Source organism: Homarus americanus, unplaced genomic scaffold, assembly GCF_018991925.1.
Source record: "Homarus americanus isolate GMGI-L3 unplaced genomic scaffold, GMGI_Hamer_2.0 scaffold30858, whole genome shotgun sequence".
Taxonomy (NCBI): Eukaryota; Metazoa; Arthropoda; class Malacostraca; order Decapoda; family Nephropidae; genus Homarus; species Homarus americanus.
This window is the reverse complement of record NW_024737697.1, coordinates 688,045-707,551: the sequence shown is the minus strand read 5'-3', so window position 1 is coordinate 707,551 and position 19,507 is coordinate 688,045. Positions and strand designations below refer to the sequence as shown.

At 37.7% G+C, this 19,507-nt stretch overlaps 1 protein-coding gene across 2 annotated transcripts; it reads left to right on the top strand.

The window, feature by feature from the left end:
- Nucleotides 1-2,702: 2,702 nt before the first annotated feature.
- On the top strand, nucleotides 2,703-19,222 carry LOC121873525. 2 transcript variants are annotated; one of them, XM_042377123.1, is made up of 5 exons: nucleotides 2,703-2,816; nucleotides 5,292-5,467; nucleotides 7,902-8,250; nucleotides 14,525-14,549; nucleotides 17,873-19,222. In XM_042377123.1, exons 1-5 carry the CDS (start codon nucleotides 2,709-2,711, stop codon nucleotides 17,881-17,883), a joined length of 669 nt encoding a protein of 222 aa, XP_042233057.1. In that variant the 5' UTR covers nucleotides 2,703-2,708; the 3' UTR covers nucleotides 17,884-19,222. The 2 variants fall into 2 exon arrangements, with proteins under 2 accessions (XP_042233057.1, XP_042233056.1); XM_042377122.1 differs by lacking the exon at nucleotides 14,525-14,549.
- The last annotated feature ends 285 nt before the right edge of the window (nucleotides 19,223-19,507 follow it).

Here is a 19,507-nt window from a genome sequence, read left to right as displayed (position 1 = left end):
CATTGTGAGAAGGGAGGTGAATCAAGCAACTAAATTATTAGGTCTTATAAGAAGGTCGTTCAGATATCTAGACGGTCAGTCCCTCATAACGATCTTCAAGATTGAGGTGCTTTCCCGCTTGGAGTACTGTCACCCCGTCTGGTCCCCGAGACATGCTAGGTACTGTCAGTTGATTGAAAATATCCAAAGGAGGGCCACCAGACTGGTGCCTGCACTTCGGCACCTCAGCTATCCAAAGAGATTAGAGCGCCTGCAACTGCCTAGCTTATACTACAGACGGGCAAGGGGCGACCTAATTGAGGTGTATAAACGTCTCAAAGGGTACTACTCAGTCGAGTGTCCATACCTGGAGCTGGCGGACGCCCACCCCACAAGGGTTCGCAGCTCAAGGTTGAAGAAGCCGCAGGTCTAGAAAACTGTGAGGGCAAACTTTTTCGGAGTTAGAGTTGTGAACTCTTGGAACAACCTGCGAGAGACGGCACCGAGTGTAGGCTTTTTCAAGACATGACCAGCACTGGAGCAGGTTCAGATACATATAGTGTTGTCATTCAGATTTAACTGTTACCTAGTTCAGGATAAGGCCAGGCCAAGGTGCAAATATTACAAAGGAAATTACAACGGGATGAGGGAAGAGATGAGGTGTATCCACTGGCCTGACTCATTGAGGCACAAGAACGTAGACACTACGCTGAATATCATAACTAGTAAAGTGACCCATTTGATCGATAAATATATACCCAAGACCAAACCCAGTGCTTCTAGGAATACGAGGGAATCCCTACACATGAACCATGCGGTGTATATATATATATATATATATATATATATATATATATATATATATATATATATATATATATATATATATATATATATATATATATATATATATATATATATATATATATATATATATATATATATATATATATATATATATATATACTGTATATAACGAAGAGAACAAGGGTAAACACAAACATCTTGACCATGTGGGCTTCTTTTAATCGCTAACGTTTCGGAAATAATCGTTTTCCATCATGAGCCTAAAAATAAAAAAGTTTTGAAAAAGTAAAAAAAAAATACAGGTGATATACAATAATGACGAGAGACTTACATACAAAGCTAAAATCAAGAATAAAAAGTATGAAATAAAATATACAGGGGGGTATTGCCTTAATTCCGACGAGCCTTAGTGAGAAAAACACTAAATAAGACACTTGAGACATTTGACAACTCGCATCCATGAACACTTGGGCCGTTCCGTTCGAACAGGCCAGTTAATCGCACAACCACCACATTCAGCAATTCGTAACCACGCCCACCACATGACCACCCGTTTTCGCTGTCTGATTTCTCAGTTCTTGGCAGGAGCGACTGTGATACAGACCTCCTCATTATGGAGGCATTACACCAGTATAAAGCAAAGCCATCCCTTTGAGATATGGCCTCTAGTGAATTGTTGTGTTTTTCTCACTAAGGCTCGTCTGAATTAAGGTAATACTGTGGGGTACGGGTTATTTGGTTCACACTCAGGATGGGATGGAGAAAGGAAACTCACAATGTGCTCTCTATATACATGTTGTATTGGATGTACAATGCAGCTTGGTGCTGGGAAGGCAGCATGGTTACAAGCGTGATGTAGAGAGAGCTGGTTGGTGAGGGTGCTCAGAGGACAGCTTGTGGGTCGCCATGCTCGCCAGCGGGAGCGAGGACCGCCAGGCAGGAGCGGAGGAGGTGGTGTTGTGGGGTATAATTTGGGTTTGTGTTCACACTCAGGATGGGATGGAGGAAGGAAATAGTTGACCACCTCATGTAAGGCGGCGCTGGTTGACCTAGACCACGAGGCATACACTGGGGAATTCTCAGGGTCGGCTACTCAGCGACAAGCGTTTGTAGGGGAGGAATCCACTACAATACTCCCCTGTATATTTTATTTCATACTTTTTATTCCTGATATATATATATATATATATATATATATATATATATATATATATATATATATATATATATATATATATATATATATATATATATATATATAGATAGATAGATAGATAGATAGATAGATATATATATTTGAATTCAACTTTTCGGTGTAGGATTCAGTAAGTACACTGTTATAATATATTTCAATAAGCATGAAACCACAAAAGTATTAATCCTGTTTCAAGTGCAATGTTTAAAAGTCATTTCCGACAGTATTCTAGATATAATGTTACTATTAAACACATATTCCCCTGCACTATATAGGTTTAATACTTTACTCAATTCGGTTAATTGGTCAAAGTTTTTGCTTCACTTAATCTTATCAGTAGACTGAAAATATATTTATTTTATGTCATGCATAACAAAATAAAAATCTTTACTTAAAGATAAGGTTTTTTTTCGTCATTTACTTTTCCCTTAAGTACCGTTAACAAGTTTGGGATAATTTAGAGGATCTTAACCTTCAAGGGAACCAAAACAAACACCAAAATATATAATGTTAAAATGAATACACAACCTAGGGTACGCAACTGTCTTTTTTAGGCGACAGGGACAATTTATAAAAAACTTAATCAAACTAAAAAGATCAAAATGATTATAAGATTCGTCATTTTAATTTAGGTTAAGCCCAGGTTTTCTACCTTTAGGAAAAATAATTGTGAATTAAATATCCTGTCCGTTGTACTTCTTTAACACTAATCATCCTGCAAACAAACATGGCTCGGCGTGGTAATGTTAAAGTTACTGAAGAAAAACAAGAAAAACTTAGTTACTTGCAGCCGGAAATTCTTCAAATGCAAGTGATGGTAGATCTTCTAAAGGAGGTGTGTTATAGTATTATGGTGGAAGAAGTTGGTACATAAAATTGTAATAAGTATTTCTTTATACCGTGACTCGTTCAGGGTAATAGGGGATAGTGACTGGAAAATATAGGAGCTGCTGTTTGAGGGTGTATGGTTTATTTTAATTAAGGTTGTGTTGTGTGTGTATGTTGATGGGTGAGAAAGAGGCCAAGGTGCCTCTTTTAATACACTCCTGAGGATACACCCCATTTCGTCACCAATCCATTAAGTCACCAACCAGGTTCGTCACCAAAACCCCATTTCGTCACCAATATCAAATCCGTTTCGTCACCACTAACAGTCGCTGGTATTAGTGACAAATTGTAAGTTATTATTTTACACTTATAGAAATTACACATGTATACATATGATTCGAGGAGTATTGTTATTATTATACATGAATATTAATTGTTTAATAAAGAAAACGATTCAACATTGGTAAATAAACAAAATACAGAACAAATGAATGTGATTTGGCACCAGCGCATAAACCACCGAGCAGCTAAAAACAATCTCGCTCTACCCTCTTCTTCACACAGAAGCCTCAATGGTTGATTTCCAATTACAACTAGCTGCTGAGCACAAGCTAATATAGTGCACAAGAAAAACAAATCATGACAAACAAGTCCATCTCTGGAAGCTGTGGGATGAATATGAAGAAAAGATATAGGTAAATTTTTACTTTAGGACATGAGTTCCGTGGGGTTGACCAATATGTTTTCCGAGTGCATTTTTGGCGGAAATTGCTAGTTTTTGCCCCTCCACAACAATAATGGGGGAGAACCCTTTGGGGAATCGGGTGTTTTGGGTGGGGGAGAAAACGAGTCATCTGACCTAACAAAACCTAACCCCTAGCCGGGACGGAGCGGGAGGCCTAGCTTAAACTAACCTAAATGTTTCAGTAGTTTAAAACTTTGGGGCACACCATGTCCGAAAGTACAATACCTTAATTAGAAGTGGAAGGACCTGGGATAGGTTCAGGGTCATCGACCTCCGCCTCGTCAGACCCTTCTTTGAGTGACACAGGTGCAGCACGTTCCTGGCGAGGGTGGCTGAGCGATTGCAGAACCGCTGGTTATTGTCCTTTCTAAATTTACACAGTAATTTACAGTGCGGGCACTCACCGGACGTAGGGAGAACACTGATTACAAAAAAATTCGATAGTTATATTGTCTTTTTCATAAAATTCGGCAATAAACTTAAATTAATCATATGAGCACGATTGACACCCAACCATTGAATTTCAAATCCGTACCCAGGCTGCTTTGAAAACTGCAAATGGGATTGGTTCAAAAAAAAGTCGCAGGCTGATATCGATACATCATTGGTCACGATGCTAGGTCTCGCCATTTCCTCTAATACTGTATGTCATGGAAGCCACACATCCACTACATTGCTAAGCTGCCTCCCAAAAGCTGAGAATGCTGTACAGATGCCGTAGCTACTTCACTCCTGAGCAGTTGCTTCAAGTTTACAGGTATAAGGGATTCATTGGTCCTAACTTGAAGTACTGATCTCATATCTGGGGTGGCTCTTCTTCTCTCCAACTGTTAGATAGGGTGGAATCAAAGGCATTTCATCTCATTGACTCTCCTCCTTTAGTTGATAATCTTTCTTCCCTTTCTCTTTGCCACAATGTTGCTTCACTCTCTCTCTTTTACAGGTGCTTTAATAGGCAATATTCGGTGGATTTGGCATCCTGTGTACCGCCGGTAAGGCCGTGGGTTCGTAACACTCGTCTTGCCCGCGGTGCCCACTGTTTCTCTGTGGATGTCGGTCAGGCTAGAATAACCCGTTATAGTACATCCTTCTTTCCTCACACAGCCAAACTGTGGAATGTTCTGCCTTCTTCTGTGTTTCCATACTCATACAATCTATCTCTTTAAAAAAAATGGTTTTCCAGCATCTTCGTGGTGTAGATTAATACTGTATGGTCTTATTCTTTTCTATTTTTAATTTCCTTATACAGTACTCTTATTTTTTCAACCCCCAGGTCCTGTTGTGGGTCGATGACCTCTGCCCGGGTGGACTCTTCCCCGTAAAAAAAAAAGGGAATCCCTCTTAACTGGAATTCTCCAATAGCCGGAATTTAAATTTGTTTTCAGAAAATCGTTTCTAAAGCCGGGTTTGGGAATGCTTTTCCGAGGGGCACATTTTCTGGAAAATTCTGAGAAAATTTTCCCCGTACCCGGAAAATTCTGGGGATGGGGTTTTTCCGGCTTTGAGAGTCGTCGCATTACCCAGATAAAGGAGAAATCACTGTACAACCTAAGGTCATAACAAAATGCTTTTATTTAGTATCCACAACAAGAACGTATCATTTAGTACCCAGCAAATTGAGGAGAGCATCCCAGAAATGTATGTGTAAGGTGTTGAATAGGACAGTTCTTCTTAAAGCTTTTTCAAGTGAAATATATTCTGAGATGTCCCTCAACTCTAACTGATTTATTTTTGCAGAGAGGAGTAAAGTCTCCTGGTCTACAACAGGCAGATAGAGCTCGTATAATCGCTCTGTTTTATAAGTACGTGAGCCCAAAGCATCAACGTGAATACCGGGACAATCGAAGGGGAAAAATTTTGACCAAGATGAGAGAAAAAAGAGAGAGGAAGACGGAAGTGGAGGACTGGCAGAAGTAAGTAAGCAGTATTTCTTTACCTGGTGTTAGGCAGTGCAATTTTGTGTATCTTTTCTGTTTAAAAAAATATAAAAGTTTTGTATTGTGTTCTACTCATGTTAAAAAGATATCCACATTACTTGATTTGCCAGTGAGACTTAAACAATACATCTCACTTCCACTTTAATACTATACAAACTACATAGTACAGACTACTGTATAATACTATTCAAACTATAGTGCATAATATAGATTACGTATCGTATACACTGGACCCTCGCTTTATGCGCATTCATTATCTACAAATTTGTATTTATGTGGTGACCGTATTTCTATCCACAATTCAATTTATGCAGAAAGATTCCTTATTATGCGTTATGTGGAAGACATGGGGCACTAGTTTTATATTATATTATCTTTATTTCTAAGCCACATTATAGTATTTTAATGATTTTTCTACAACTTTTATATCGTTAATGCTCCAGAAATGGTTGTGAAACATGGTACACTGTGTGTGTCTATTGTGCTGTATGTGACGTCACAGGACGCGGTTGGAGTGGTGAGTCAGCCAGTCCACACACTTTCACTTTCCACACAAGTACCCATGCTCTTCATATGTCTTGGTTTATAGATTTATATTATATTATCTTTAAATCTAACCAACCTGAGAGTATTTTAATGATTTTTCCACACCTTTTATAGCACTACTGTTGACTTCAATAGTTGTGGAACATATCCTAATTTCCCCCATAAGATTAAGTATTCGCTTTATGCGGATTCCCATTATGCTGTGTTGTCGCAGAACACAACCATAACATAAAGCGAGGGCTGGGTGTACTAAACTTATTACTTATGTACACAATAGTGTCTGTTTCTTCTAACTGGAGGGACTTGTTAGTATAGGAGCTCATTTAGCTATTTATGAACATTTGACTGACAAACTTTCAGACATGAACAAACCTGTCCAGATGTTCAATTGACAGTTCAAGCCATTTCTAAATTATTTATATATTAAAATACAGGGTACTGTACTGTTAAAGCCTGGTATGATAAACTATAGAGTAATTTGCTGTACAGTATTTATTATTGGCTAAAGTTGTACTATATATTCTTTAATTATTTATTTATTTATTTATTTACAACAGGAAGATTGGACTTGTGAACAAGCCTCAAGAATGTAACTCATTAAACACCTGGCATAATAATCTGAACAAAAACAGACATATTTTAACAAACCGGTTTATGAGTGTATTCCAACAAGATATCAGATGAGCTCAGTAAACAACATAGTGTCATTGTGGTTCTGCTTTGACCATTTGGACTGTAATGTGATGTGCTGAAAGACTTGTACAGTACAGGACATTTTTAGTGGTACCTCAGCCTTCTCTCTCCATATAGTCCATTAGATGGCTGATTTCATGTCTAACGGACCCTCAATATAATGGACTCCTCACCATATAGTCCGTTAAATAGGGGTTTCACTCTACTGTTGTCTGTTTTAAACAAGTTTGATACTTGTTTAAATCAACAATGTTCCTTACTTTTTATTCCTTGATATTCATATTCTTTTGGAAGGGGACATTAATATATGTGCATGTGTGTGTACAGGCGGTCTCCGACTTTCGAACAGGTACAAACTTGAAATTTACAGTATTTTATTTACCTGATGACTTATTTTTTACTTTCATTTACTGTATGTTGTCATTCTGTTTCTTCTTTTGTCTTGATTTAAGTGATTTTAGATGTATACAAAGACTTATGCTATGATATACAGGTAGTGGGATTTTAAACATTGTTCTGTAAGTACAGTATGCACCAGCATGTGTTCCGACTTGTGTACAAATCCGACTAAAGAATGCCCTCAGGAACGGAACCCGTTTTAACCCGGAGACCCCCTGTACTGTATGTGTAATAATAATAATAAGTTACGGTTTATTGGAGGAACATGGCAGCCAAAGGACTAAAAATATGCAGTTACATGGGTGAGGAATGGGTCACTTGATTGACAAATAATGTACAAGTAACATAAGTAATACAAATATGATATATATTAACAATGGGGGAAGAGAAGGTCATACAACAGGGAAATTCAACATAGTAACAGTGCAAAAGTAAGATTGGCAGGGAGTGAACGCACTGGTTATCTACGAGTTGTTGATAATTTTTTCAGTGATTGGGAATGAGCTGTTCTTAAGCGATTAGTATGGGCTGGATGTGTGTGTGCATGCATGTGATATTAAAATTTTGTGACTATTTTGGAAAGTCTTGGTTCCTTCAAGTTTACCATAGCACACTTGCACACTGACTAATTTGGGCTGAGAAACAGTTTCAGTCTTGGTTTAAATATTTATTTCTGTCTAGTGTAGAAGTTTGTCCTTTTCTTGAGTACTCTATATATAAACAAACTACTGTATATAACTTTATGAGTCACACGCATTCTTAATTTTAACAGGCTTGTTATGGAATCGAAAGGAAGATCTTCCCTTCTGTCCTCAACCAATACCATTGAGGGTGACTCAGCTGCTGCTGGAGAGCGCTTGAAGCCTCCTCCTTCATGCATTAATCCTGAACGGAAAGTAATCAAGTTGAGTGGCACAGCCAAGACCTCGGGTTCAAGCCTTGACTTTATTGTCATCAAGCGACGGAATTCAGAGGAAAGTGAGCCGTCTCCAGATAGTAAAGTACAGAGATTGTCACCTGGAGAGAAAATCTCTGAGCTCAAGAGAAAAAGTACAGAATCACCTGAGAATGAAATGAAAAAGTTGAAAGCGGTGAATGGTGAAGAGAAGTCACCTGAGAAGGTAAATACATGTACTGTACAATGCTGAAAGTGTTAATGTTTTTAGCCTTTAATTTTTAGCAATTAAGTGTTTGTGTCAGTAAATCTCAAATTCAGCAACATGAATGTCAACTTTAGTCCCAATATTTACATAAAGGGAGGATATAAGTTAGGGTCTAAGTGAAGCTGTAGAGTCAACTTCTAAGAAATTAGTTTGGAATAAAAAATGGAGGAGGTGCATGGTAAAACACAAACAAAAGAAGCAGTGGCAAGGAAAAGACTAGTATGGAGGAAAAACATGCACAGATATATGGAAGATGAAGTGAGAGAGGGAATGAAAATATGGAGAGGAAAATAAAAGGGTAAAGAAAATAGTACACAGTATTTTGGAAGGAAAGGTTGAAAATTTGAGAAATTAAGCAGTGATTTTGTAGGAGATGGAAAATAGTTTACTAAAAATATGAAAGAGGAAGGGAGTGACAGCAATTGAATAAAAGATAAAGTGATATTAATGGAAATAGGAAAGATAGTTTGTAGGTAGAAGGAATATTTTAAAGATTTGATAAAACATAATTATAAAAAAGATAAATATTTCTTGTTTGGGTATTGAAAATGGAGGAGGGAAGTAGACACAGAAGACATTATCTTAAGAAGAGATAAAAATCGCAGTAGGCAAATTAAACCCTTGGGTAGGAGGGGTGTCTCTTTACTGAATAAAACTGTCTGGTGGTAACCAAATAAAATTTTAAAAGTGGCATAACTTAGTACAGTGATCCCTCGGTTAACGAGCGCCTCGGTTAACGAGATTTCGGTTAACGATTTACCTTCCATAAGATTCTTAACTTCGGTTAACGAGCAATCCCTCGATTAACGAGTTTTTTACGAGCCGACTTCAACATGTTTTCGCTTGCATTTGGCGGTCCACCAGCTGTAGTATTAGTCCGCCAATATAGTAATCGGTTTTTGGGCTTAAGTTCCTTACTATTTTAGTAAATATCAAGAAGTTTATACTATTCAATAATTTTAAAAGTTTAATATTAACTTTTTTAGTCATTTTAACAATTATTGAACATAATTGAAGGTAAAGAAACTAGTTTTATGCACGCCATCCAGCCTGTCAACACACCAAACAGGCATCAGTCTTTGTGTCTTTTCAGTGGGGGTAACATCTTGCTTGAGAGACTCTTCAACTAAACGCTTTTTTTCTGTGTTTCCAAGCAAATTATTGGTCATTTTGAAATTTATTTTACATGTTGACAATATATAATGCAGTGCAGTGTTGATTTAAAGAAAATAATCTTGAATTACACCAAAAGAACTAAAATTTATTGGGTGAAATGGTGCCATGGGGTGACTTCTCTTCCACCCCAATGCCTTCTCTTCTCCCTTCTCCTCCACCCCCATTCTAATTCCCACCATCATCATCCAGGAGCCTTCTACATGCACACCTCAAAGTAAGTGTACTTTTCTACCTTTTTCGTTGAATTTAGGCAATTTTCGGTGAGCTGGAACCAATTACCCAAAAACCCATTGAAACAATGGTTTCAGTTAACGAGTTTTTCGGTTAACGAGCAACCTGCTGGAACGGATTGTGCTCGTTAACCGAGGGACCACTGTAAAGAGGTTAGGTTAAGGAAAGCCCTGGGAGTGGATGGTAATAGGGCAGAGATATATATTGAAGCATGGAACGAAGAAAATGTTAAGCATCCTTTAGGATAAAATGTACAGCAGTCACATATTGCAATATTTTGTTTTGTGGGATCACATTGCAATACAGTATAGCATGCCCTGGCAATTCGCGAACTTCGATTATTCGCTGATGACACCCTGGATGTACCCAAGAATGTCTAAGGGTAGTTTAAAAGTTGCTGGCATTTTCGCGGTCGGGACAGGGAGCCATTCGTTCTAGAGACAGTAATTTCTTTTACCTGTACTGTATTGTATATATATATGTGTGTGTGTGTGTGTGTGTGTGTGTGTGTGTGTGTGTAAACTCACACATATTTTTCTACTTTTTCCCTCCATAGATAATACATCAATAAATACCAAAAAATCTCCCTCAACTTGCCAAAATAACTGCTGCTTGGAACAGAAAATAATCAAAACACCTAGTTCAAACAATTTATAATACAGGTTGAACCTCCCTAATCCAGTACTCTATTGTCCGGCACTTCCCATTGTCCGGCAAAATTTTCGTTAGCCAGATGGCCTCCAGTACCCACCGGCGCTAGTATCCATGGTTCGGCATACCCTTTGTTTACATCTGGTCCTCGTGGAGTTTGGTGCGTTCCTAGGTATTTCAAGTTGTGTTCTGACTTGACTAGAGGCAAGGTCACGGCAGGCTTAGCTCCCGGGTATTAATTGTCAGTAATGGCTAGTGCTACTTGGGAACAGGGCTGTGCCCTTCAGAGGGCCGAGTTAGAGTTAGAGAGGGCCAAGGAAGAAATCTTGAATTAAATGGAAGTGATAGTGAGGATGAAGGAGAAAACGAGACAAGGAAAGCCCGTGTCTGACGAAAACTCAGGCGAATGGCAGGTTGTGAAGAAAGGGACGACAAAACTGGTGGTGAAAAAACACACCAAGATGGTGAAAAGACTCGCCAAGGATACGACAACAACAGCTAAGTGTACCAACTCTTTCACTACTTTGATAGACGAATTGGACGTTAGCGTAGTCAGGGACAAGGCTGACAAAGAAGGTACGAAAACCTTAATTGTTGGCGATTCCCAGGTACGGTACCTGGACAGAGCTTTTTGTGGTAAAAATAAAAATAGGATGAGGGTGTGTTTGCCAGGAGCTGGGGTGGGAGATGTAGTTGACAGGATGGACAATATCTTGTCTGGTAATGGGAACAAACCCATTATTTGCCTCAGTGCAGGAGGCAATGACATTGACCGGTGTAGGAGTGAGGAGCTTCTTGATAAGTTCAAGACAGCTATAGAACGTATTAGGTCGAAGGGAGGGATCCCTATCATATGTGGTGTCCTTCCTAGAAGGAGAGTTGGCAATGAATGGTTGTCAAGGGCAGTTGGTGTCAATGTCCGTCTTGACGGAGTTTGCAAGTCAATATCAGTCCCATTCATTGACAACTGGGACAACTTCTACGGCAGAAGGGACCTTTATGCTAGGGATGGGGTGGCAACCTTGGCTGGCTCTCTCGAGAGGGCAGCTCAAAAGATGTCGAAGTCTTTAAACTGCTTGGAGAACATATGAGCACGGGGGTTTAGGAGACTGCAATGGGAGCGGGTAAACAAAGGGAAAGGTTACAGGGAAATAGTGCTAGGAATTATGACAAAACTAAATTAGGCAGGGAGTTAAAATCCAGACGCGACAAAGAGAGAACTCGGAACATGACTAACTTAAATGTCTACTACGCAAACAGTAGAAGTATGAGAAACAAAATGGATGAAATCAGGGCCTTGGTATGTACCGAAAAAATCGATATAATAGCATTCACCGAAACATGGATAAACCTAGACTCACGTGAGTTACCTATCGAATACCAAATTGCAGGTTACAAATTATTCCATACCAATAGGCAGATTGGGAAAGGAGGCGGAGTAGCAATCTATGTCAGGGATAATCTGAAGTGTGAAATTAATAATGAAATAAAAACTGAGCAGAATACAGAAACAATTTGGATAGAATTAATCGATGGTGGGGAAAAATTAATCACAGGAGTAATATATAGACCTCCTAATCTTGATAGAGTTAATGAGCGACTTCTTTGGGATGAAATGAGCAGGGCTTCCATACATAGCAAAGTCTGTATAGTAGATTGACCTTACGGGTAACTCAGAATCAGAGGATTTTCTTTAAACATTCCAGGACTGTTTCCTAAGCCAACATATAACCGAACCCACCCGGGGTAATAATATACTCGATTTAGTTCTGTCAAACAGAGAAAACCTCATCATTAATGACGAGGTAAGGAACGAACTTGCTAACAGCGAGCACAAAGAAATTAGATTCCAACTAGAATTTCAGGACAGCCGCAAGAAAAATTCCTCTAAAGTTTCAGATTTCAGAAAGGCAAACTTTGAAGAGGCAGCTGAGAGAAGGGGTATCACACTTGGGGGTGAATTACCTGACCTCACATAAGGTGACCTCACACAATGTACCCACAGAGAGCGACCTCACCTTACCTGGAGATCTGACGTTTGAGGATGACCTGATAACGAGATCTGAGGTTGACGAGTTCCACAACAATTTAAATAATGAGTTACTTAATGCACAAAGGCAGAACATACCATACAGAAAACTCAGATCAAACAACAATGACCCTAAATGGATAAATAATTATTTAAAGAATATTATTGGACAAAGGAAGGCTATAGGTAGGAGAATAAATCGTGGTGAAGTCTACCTTCGAGATTATTATAAGGTATTGGCCAGTAGGGTTAAGACCAAGATAAGAAAAGCAAAGAGGAATGAATAATGAACTGAAGATAGCAAGGGAGGCGAAGTCAAACCCCAAGGGATTCTATCAAATGTATCAAACTAAAACACGAGAAAAGATTGGACCAATACAGTCAGATACCGGCCAGCTTACTGACAACGACGGAGAAATGATCAATAATCTGAATAAATATTTTTCAACAGTTTTCACCACCAAAAATTTAAACATGATACCCGAGGCACCGACTATATACACAGATAGTGAAGAAAAAAAATTAAGCGTCCCGATGAGATATTTGCCAGAGTATTAAAGGAATGTAAGGAAGAGCTTAGTATGCCCTTAGCAAAGTTGTTTAACATATCCTTAAAAACGGGTGTAGTACACTACCAGAATCCTGGAGGATAGCGAATGTAATACCGATTTTCAAGAAGAGAGATAGTTCACTATCCTCTAACTACCGCCCAATCAGTCTAACATCAATTGTAGGCAAATTACTGGAAGCAATCATTTCAAACTATTCGAAAACACCTGGAGAAGCACAAGCTGATCCATGATTCCCAACATGGCTTCACAAGCGGGCGTTCAGGTCTAACTAATCTATTAACATTCTTTTCATCTGTTTTCGAATCAGTGAACGAGGGGCACAATTATGATGTGGTATACCTCGACTTTAGCAAAGCCTTCGACAGAGTCCCTCATGAAAAACTAATAAGAAGAGTGGAGGCTCATGGCATTAAAGGAGATATTCTAAAATGGATTAGGGCATGGTTACAGGACAGGAAACAGCGAGTGAGCATTAACGACATTAAATCCCATTGGAGCAACGTCACTAGTGGAGTTCCCCAAGGCTCAATACTTGGACCATTATTATTTAATATATACATAAATGACATAGATATCGGCATAGACAGCAACATAAGTAAATTTGCCGATGACACTAAAAGAGGGCGTGTAATTAAATCTGATGAGGACTCCGCAAAACTGCAGGAAGATCTAAACAAATTTTTCGAACTGTCTGAAAAATGGCAGATGAAATTCATTGTGGACAAATGTAAAGTACTCAGTATAGGAGATGTAAACAGGGAAACCAGATACAAGATGAACAACGATGTTATTGAGAAATCCGACTGAGAAAGATTTAGGAGTAATGATAAGTAGGAATCTTAAGCCAAGTAAACAATGTGTATTTGCTTGAAACAAGGCTAATAAAATACTTGAGTTCTTACAAAGGAGTGTTAATTACAAGACCAGCGAGGTCATCTTAAAACTATATCTTGTGCTAGTGAGACCTCACTTGGATTACGCAGTTCAATTCTGGTCACCGTATTACAGAATGGATATAGAATCCTTGGAAAGAATTCAGAGGAGAATGACAAGACTAATCCCAGGCATTAGGAACATCGAGTACAGAGACAGGTTAAAGCACCTTAATTTGCACTCCCTCGAGAGACGTAGAGTGAGGGGCCATATGATAGAGGTGTATAAATGGAAGTCAGGGCTGAACAAAGGGGACATTACAAAGGTACTCAAACTATCCAAGCCGGAGCAAACTCATAACAATTGTTTTGAATTAGACAAATTTAAATTTAGGTGCCAAATAGTTGAACATTGGTTTGGAAATAGAGTAGTGGATGAATGGAACAAGTTACCAAATATCATCATTAACTCGAATATGCTGGGTAGCTTCAAACATAGGTTGGATGGATATATGAGCAATAGGGGTTGGGTGTAAATGGGACTGCCCAGTATGGGCCAATAGGCCCGCTGCAGTTTCCTCCATTCTTATGTTCTTAAGTGTTTCTGAAATATTTCACTTGTTATTTACCCTTAATGTGCCTCCTAAGCATATTTATTTTATTATTTCATTTACTGTACAGATATTTTTTCTCCTTTACAGATGAACATCACCAATTTATGTACAGGTACCGTAACTATTTTGTCATTTTAAGTGCAGAATGAGAATTATTGTTTATATATTTTCGTTTATTACAATTACACTGTACAGTAGAACGTGGATATAACACAAGATATGTACCAAGGGAGGTCGCTTTAAACTGAATTCGCAATAAAACAGTGTTGTTTAAATGGAATAATTTAGTTTGGTACTTGAGAGAAACACAAAATACTAAAAAGACTGAGTCTACCCAGATGCACCTCAGCCAAATCTCCTAGAATAAACAAAACATTGTTTTTTGTAGTATTATGTTAAAACAAACACTCATAAATCAACACAGCTAAAATTAAGGGATGAGAAATGGTCCGTTTACTGGCTGGGAAGACGGGAGGGAGGGAGGTGAGGTGATATGTTTGACAGTTGATGCCAAGGTCTAGTGCTTATTTATTTATCTGTCCTTAAGAGTGACTAAGATTTTATCTCATAAAATGTCACAGAAGTGACCGGGGAGAATATAATTTACATTGCTGGAATTCTTATAATATATTGATTAATTTGAATATAATCGTGCTGTAGTTTGCACAAGACAAAAATTTTAGTTATCATTTAGTACATTATTTTGAGTACATGTACAGAACAGCTTTGCCCTTAGGACAGTATAGCATGCCCAGAGAAACATTAGGAGCAAAATTTTAAATGTGATGCGCCTGATGGCACATCGATAATACTATGTATTTTACAAAGACCACCTGTGGTTCTGAAAATTCTATAGTCCGGCACCGGTCAGGTCCAAAGGGTGCCGGATTAGGGAGGTTCAGCTTGTACTAAATTATGCCTCGGCATAACAGTACATTTCGTTGTCTTGTTTTTGATTACTGTAGTTGAGAGGATTTTCTCATTATTAATTATTTGTATGTATTTTGTGTGTGTGTGTGTGTGACACACACACAAATATACAGTAGAACCTCGATAAATCAAACTAATTGGGGCAGACCCCGGTCCGAAAAAAGTGAATACATGGGGGGCTGGAGATAACACTGCTTATCTGAGCTGTTTAAAGAAATTCAGGTGTTGTGTTATTACTGCACTTCTTCAACTAAGGTCTTTAAGGATATACCAAGATTATTAAAAGAATATTACATTAACAAGAAAAAAAGATATGAAACAGAACTCTCTTGGTTGAAAATGAGACGTGTAAGTCTGGTTGTCAACAACTGTTGTCACTGAGCTGATTGTTATTTATTGTAAAGTGTTATATGTAAGTAACCACAGAATTTGTCTTGTAAATAAAGAGAAAACTGTACTGTATACTGTACAGTACTATAAAGATAAAAATAAGAACAATTAAGTGTAGGAGTACAGTATATTGTATGTGGAAGACAAATATTTATCTGGGAGCAGCTGGCAGAGTGGAGGGGGGGTGGCTCCCTTCCCCTCTCTCCCAAAAGATTCCTGAACACTTCTTTATGCAATTCCACCACAATTCATAGGTAGTAGGCAGCTATCAAACAGGGAGGTACTACCGCCTGGGAAGATATTGGAAGCATAATGTATTGTCTAATGGTAGACCCTGCTTCCATATGGCATCACAAAAATTGTGACCAAGTCCCAGGTTGCTGATCTGACTTTCTGCCACATTTACACACAATTGCGGGGTCTCAATTGCTTCTCTTACTTTGACAACACAACATACATACTGTACTTGTATATTGTTTCTCACTATTGATCTTTTTTAAATTTTTGAATTTCTTTATTGTTCTTAATCATCATCATCATCATCAGTGTTGTTATTACTATTTAATTTTTTATTATAAATTCTATTTACTATGAACTTATTATTATTATTATTATTATTATTATTATTATTATTATTATTATTATTATTATTATTATTATTATTACTACTACTACTACTACTACATTTTCGCCCCCCAGGCTCCAATGTGGGTCAGTGACCTGTGCCCGGGTGGGCTAATCCCCGTAAAAAAATATAATTTAGGATCATATGGTGCCAGGTTGATAAAATATTATCCTAAAAGTACCAGCTTTCCTGAAAAAAGAATCCCACACTGAAAACCACGAGTTATCGTTTACAAAGAGCAAACAGCTGATCGGCTTATCATAATGTCTGTCTTCAACACTTCGTAAATTAGTTCAGTACAGTTGTGTATTTGTCATCATTTAATAAATACTATTGCAGTATATTTACCACCACTTAATAAATACTATTGTAGTGTGAGTAGCATCAATAAAGTATTATTGGAGTGTAAAGTATTAAGCATCTGTTTATACCCTGTTTATTCATTGATCATTTGTCTAAGTCTACAAGTAGCCAAACTGAGTCATCATATAACACTCAAAGGTAGTAAATAAAATTTTTAAGAAGGTGTCTTTAGAATTATCAAAATCAAATACTACACAGTGTGTTATAGTGACTCCTGTTGTAAGCTGGTCTGCTGAAAGCTCTCGCATGAATGCGTCTTGAGTAAATAACCTGATACAACTTTTCCTTTTATTTTCAAGTCATATTGCAAATTACTTACAGTATTGTATTTTTTCTATTACTGAAGATGTTATATTAGTCATGATGAACCATAAACCATAAGAGGCCAATCATATGAGAATATAATACTGAATCAATAAATAAATAAACCTGACAAATGTGGCAACACCTGATCAGCCCCAGCCTGCTTACATACTCAAGTGTCTTAGTTCTCAGTAGGCCTATAGCAAATCTGACAAGAACCACTGTACAGTATTCAGAAAGTGTTGTGCATATCATAAGATTTTTTATAGTATTTCTGGTGACCAGAGCATCTCCGAGTCCAAAAAAAGAGAATTAAGATATATTGAAGTCCAATTTATTGAGGTTTTCCTGTATATACAATACAGATAAAAGAAATAATTGTCTTCAGGTCAAACACATGAAGGGAATATACATTTATGGGCATCCTGTATATGGGTTGTTTACTGTACAGTATTCTCAAGTAGTATAGAGAATAGGAGTGGGAAAATTAACAAATGAATGTGGGGGAATAAAGGAGAAGATAAAAGAATGATGGAACCAAACTTTTATGAAGATAGTGAAAGGTTAAAATGATGATAATGTACTGTACTTGTAAGGGAGGCCAGATCAAGTCACAACCACTGTGACCACCACTTGCTGATGCAGTTGGTGAAAAGTTTGATTTTCCAAGTACATTTTGAATAAAAAGAAATAAGGTAATTAGCAGAAACAGTGTATGTGTGTGTGTCACCCAGAGCTACTACAGAAATCTGTATAGAGCTTGGTCTGTACTTAACAATGTTTGGAATGGATGTCTCTCTCCATTACCACTTTTTCTGTTTCAGGAATTGACTGAAAATGAGAAGAAGTTAAAACAAGAAAGAAAACTCATCAGTTGGCCATAGAAGCGTGAGTGTTGACAGTGTATAGTAAGGTAAACTGTTGAGAAAGTTTTTTTTTGTTTACATTTTCAATATTGTATGGGAAGGTTTGTCCAGTACAAGAAGATTTTAGCTTGTGTATGACCTTGACCTACCAGAGCTGTTTACTGTGTGGATGCCAAAGTAAAACAACCTTTGTAACTCAGTCAGGCCATGTATCTGAGCATATGCAATTGCTGACCATTATCATTGGCTTCTTACTATTACAGAGCATTGTAGTAACACTATTTCTTTTATCGTGTCGACAAAGTATTACACTTATGGGTAGTGTACTATGTTGCAGAACCAATTCCCACTAAGAGAGGCTGACAGTAGTTATTAACATACGTGTCAGTCATTCAATGTAAGCTGAAATGAGCAATGGTTTGAATCATGTCATATACTGTGTGTATATATATATATGTATATGCTGTATACACACACACACACACACACACACACTAAGAGAACAAGATGGTTAATAGGTAGGGTACAGTGCACATGAATTCCTCCTCTCATACCTCAAGTCCAGTCAGTCTTGATGCAATGAGAAGTTTAACAAACCCAACCAGGTACTATACTGTACCTCATACTGTACAGTACTGTACCACTATTGGCTCCCTTGGCTTTCAGACATTATACTGTATGTATCTTTAGAAAAAATAAAATAAATAATTATTTGTCTCATCTTCGGTAGATTTATATTGATTTTAACATTAACTGCAGGATATATATATGTGGTTTATACTGCATTATATTATCTGAATGTAAGTAAATCCTTGTACAGTATGCTTGACGGGTACCAAGTGATCCTCAACTTACTTGAAAAAAAGGTAAAAGTGGGTCCTATAGGCATAAGGGACAGAGTGGATACAGCACATTGTATACTAAGTCTTTGGTACAGAAGGAGGCAGTGTCGCCGGCACTGCACTCAACTGCCTTCACTTGGACAGGAGACTAGTGCTGTATTCACTCGACTGCCTCACTCCTTAAATAATTGAATGTTTAATTTGTCTCGGAAGTGGAATGGTAACACATCAGCTGAGATAGTTTTTTGTTTTGTGTGTTTCCTTTAATATCTTTCCTTTAGAAAAAATTCTCATTTTAATCTATTCTAAATAATGTGGGCAGTGAACTGGCATATTAAGTGTTCCTTGTGTCTTAGGAACTGTCTCTCTTGTAGGATAAAAGTACTTTATTGACTTGGAAATTCATGTCCTGTGGTGAAAGATATTTTTTTTTCCTGTAAGAACACACATACAGAGATTGCTATGACATTCATGTTTTGATTTAACCTGACATAAAGTTGTTACCTAAACTGATCCCTGCATAATAATGCCAACTTACAGAGGGTGGGTTCAAGAAGGTATAGTTAAAGCGCTCGGTCGTCTAGAAAGATATTTCTCACATGCTGTCTTCAGTCTTTCTGGTCTTAAAGAGAGTCCTGTTCATTGTTGCTTCAAATATCCCTCTCTCCTTAAAAGGCATTTTCTCGTGATCAGAAAATTTATTAACACTTCAGCCAAATGTCTCTCTCACCCACATATGAGTTACGAGAAA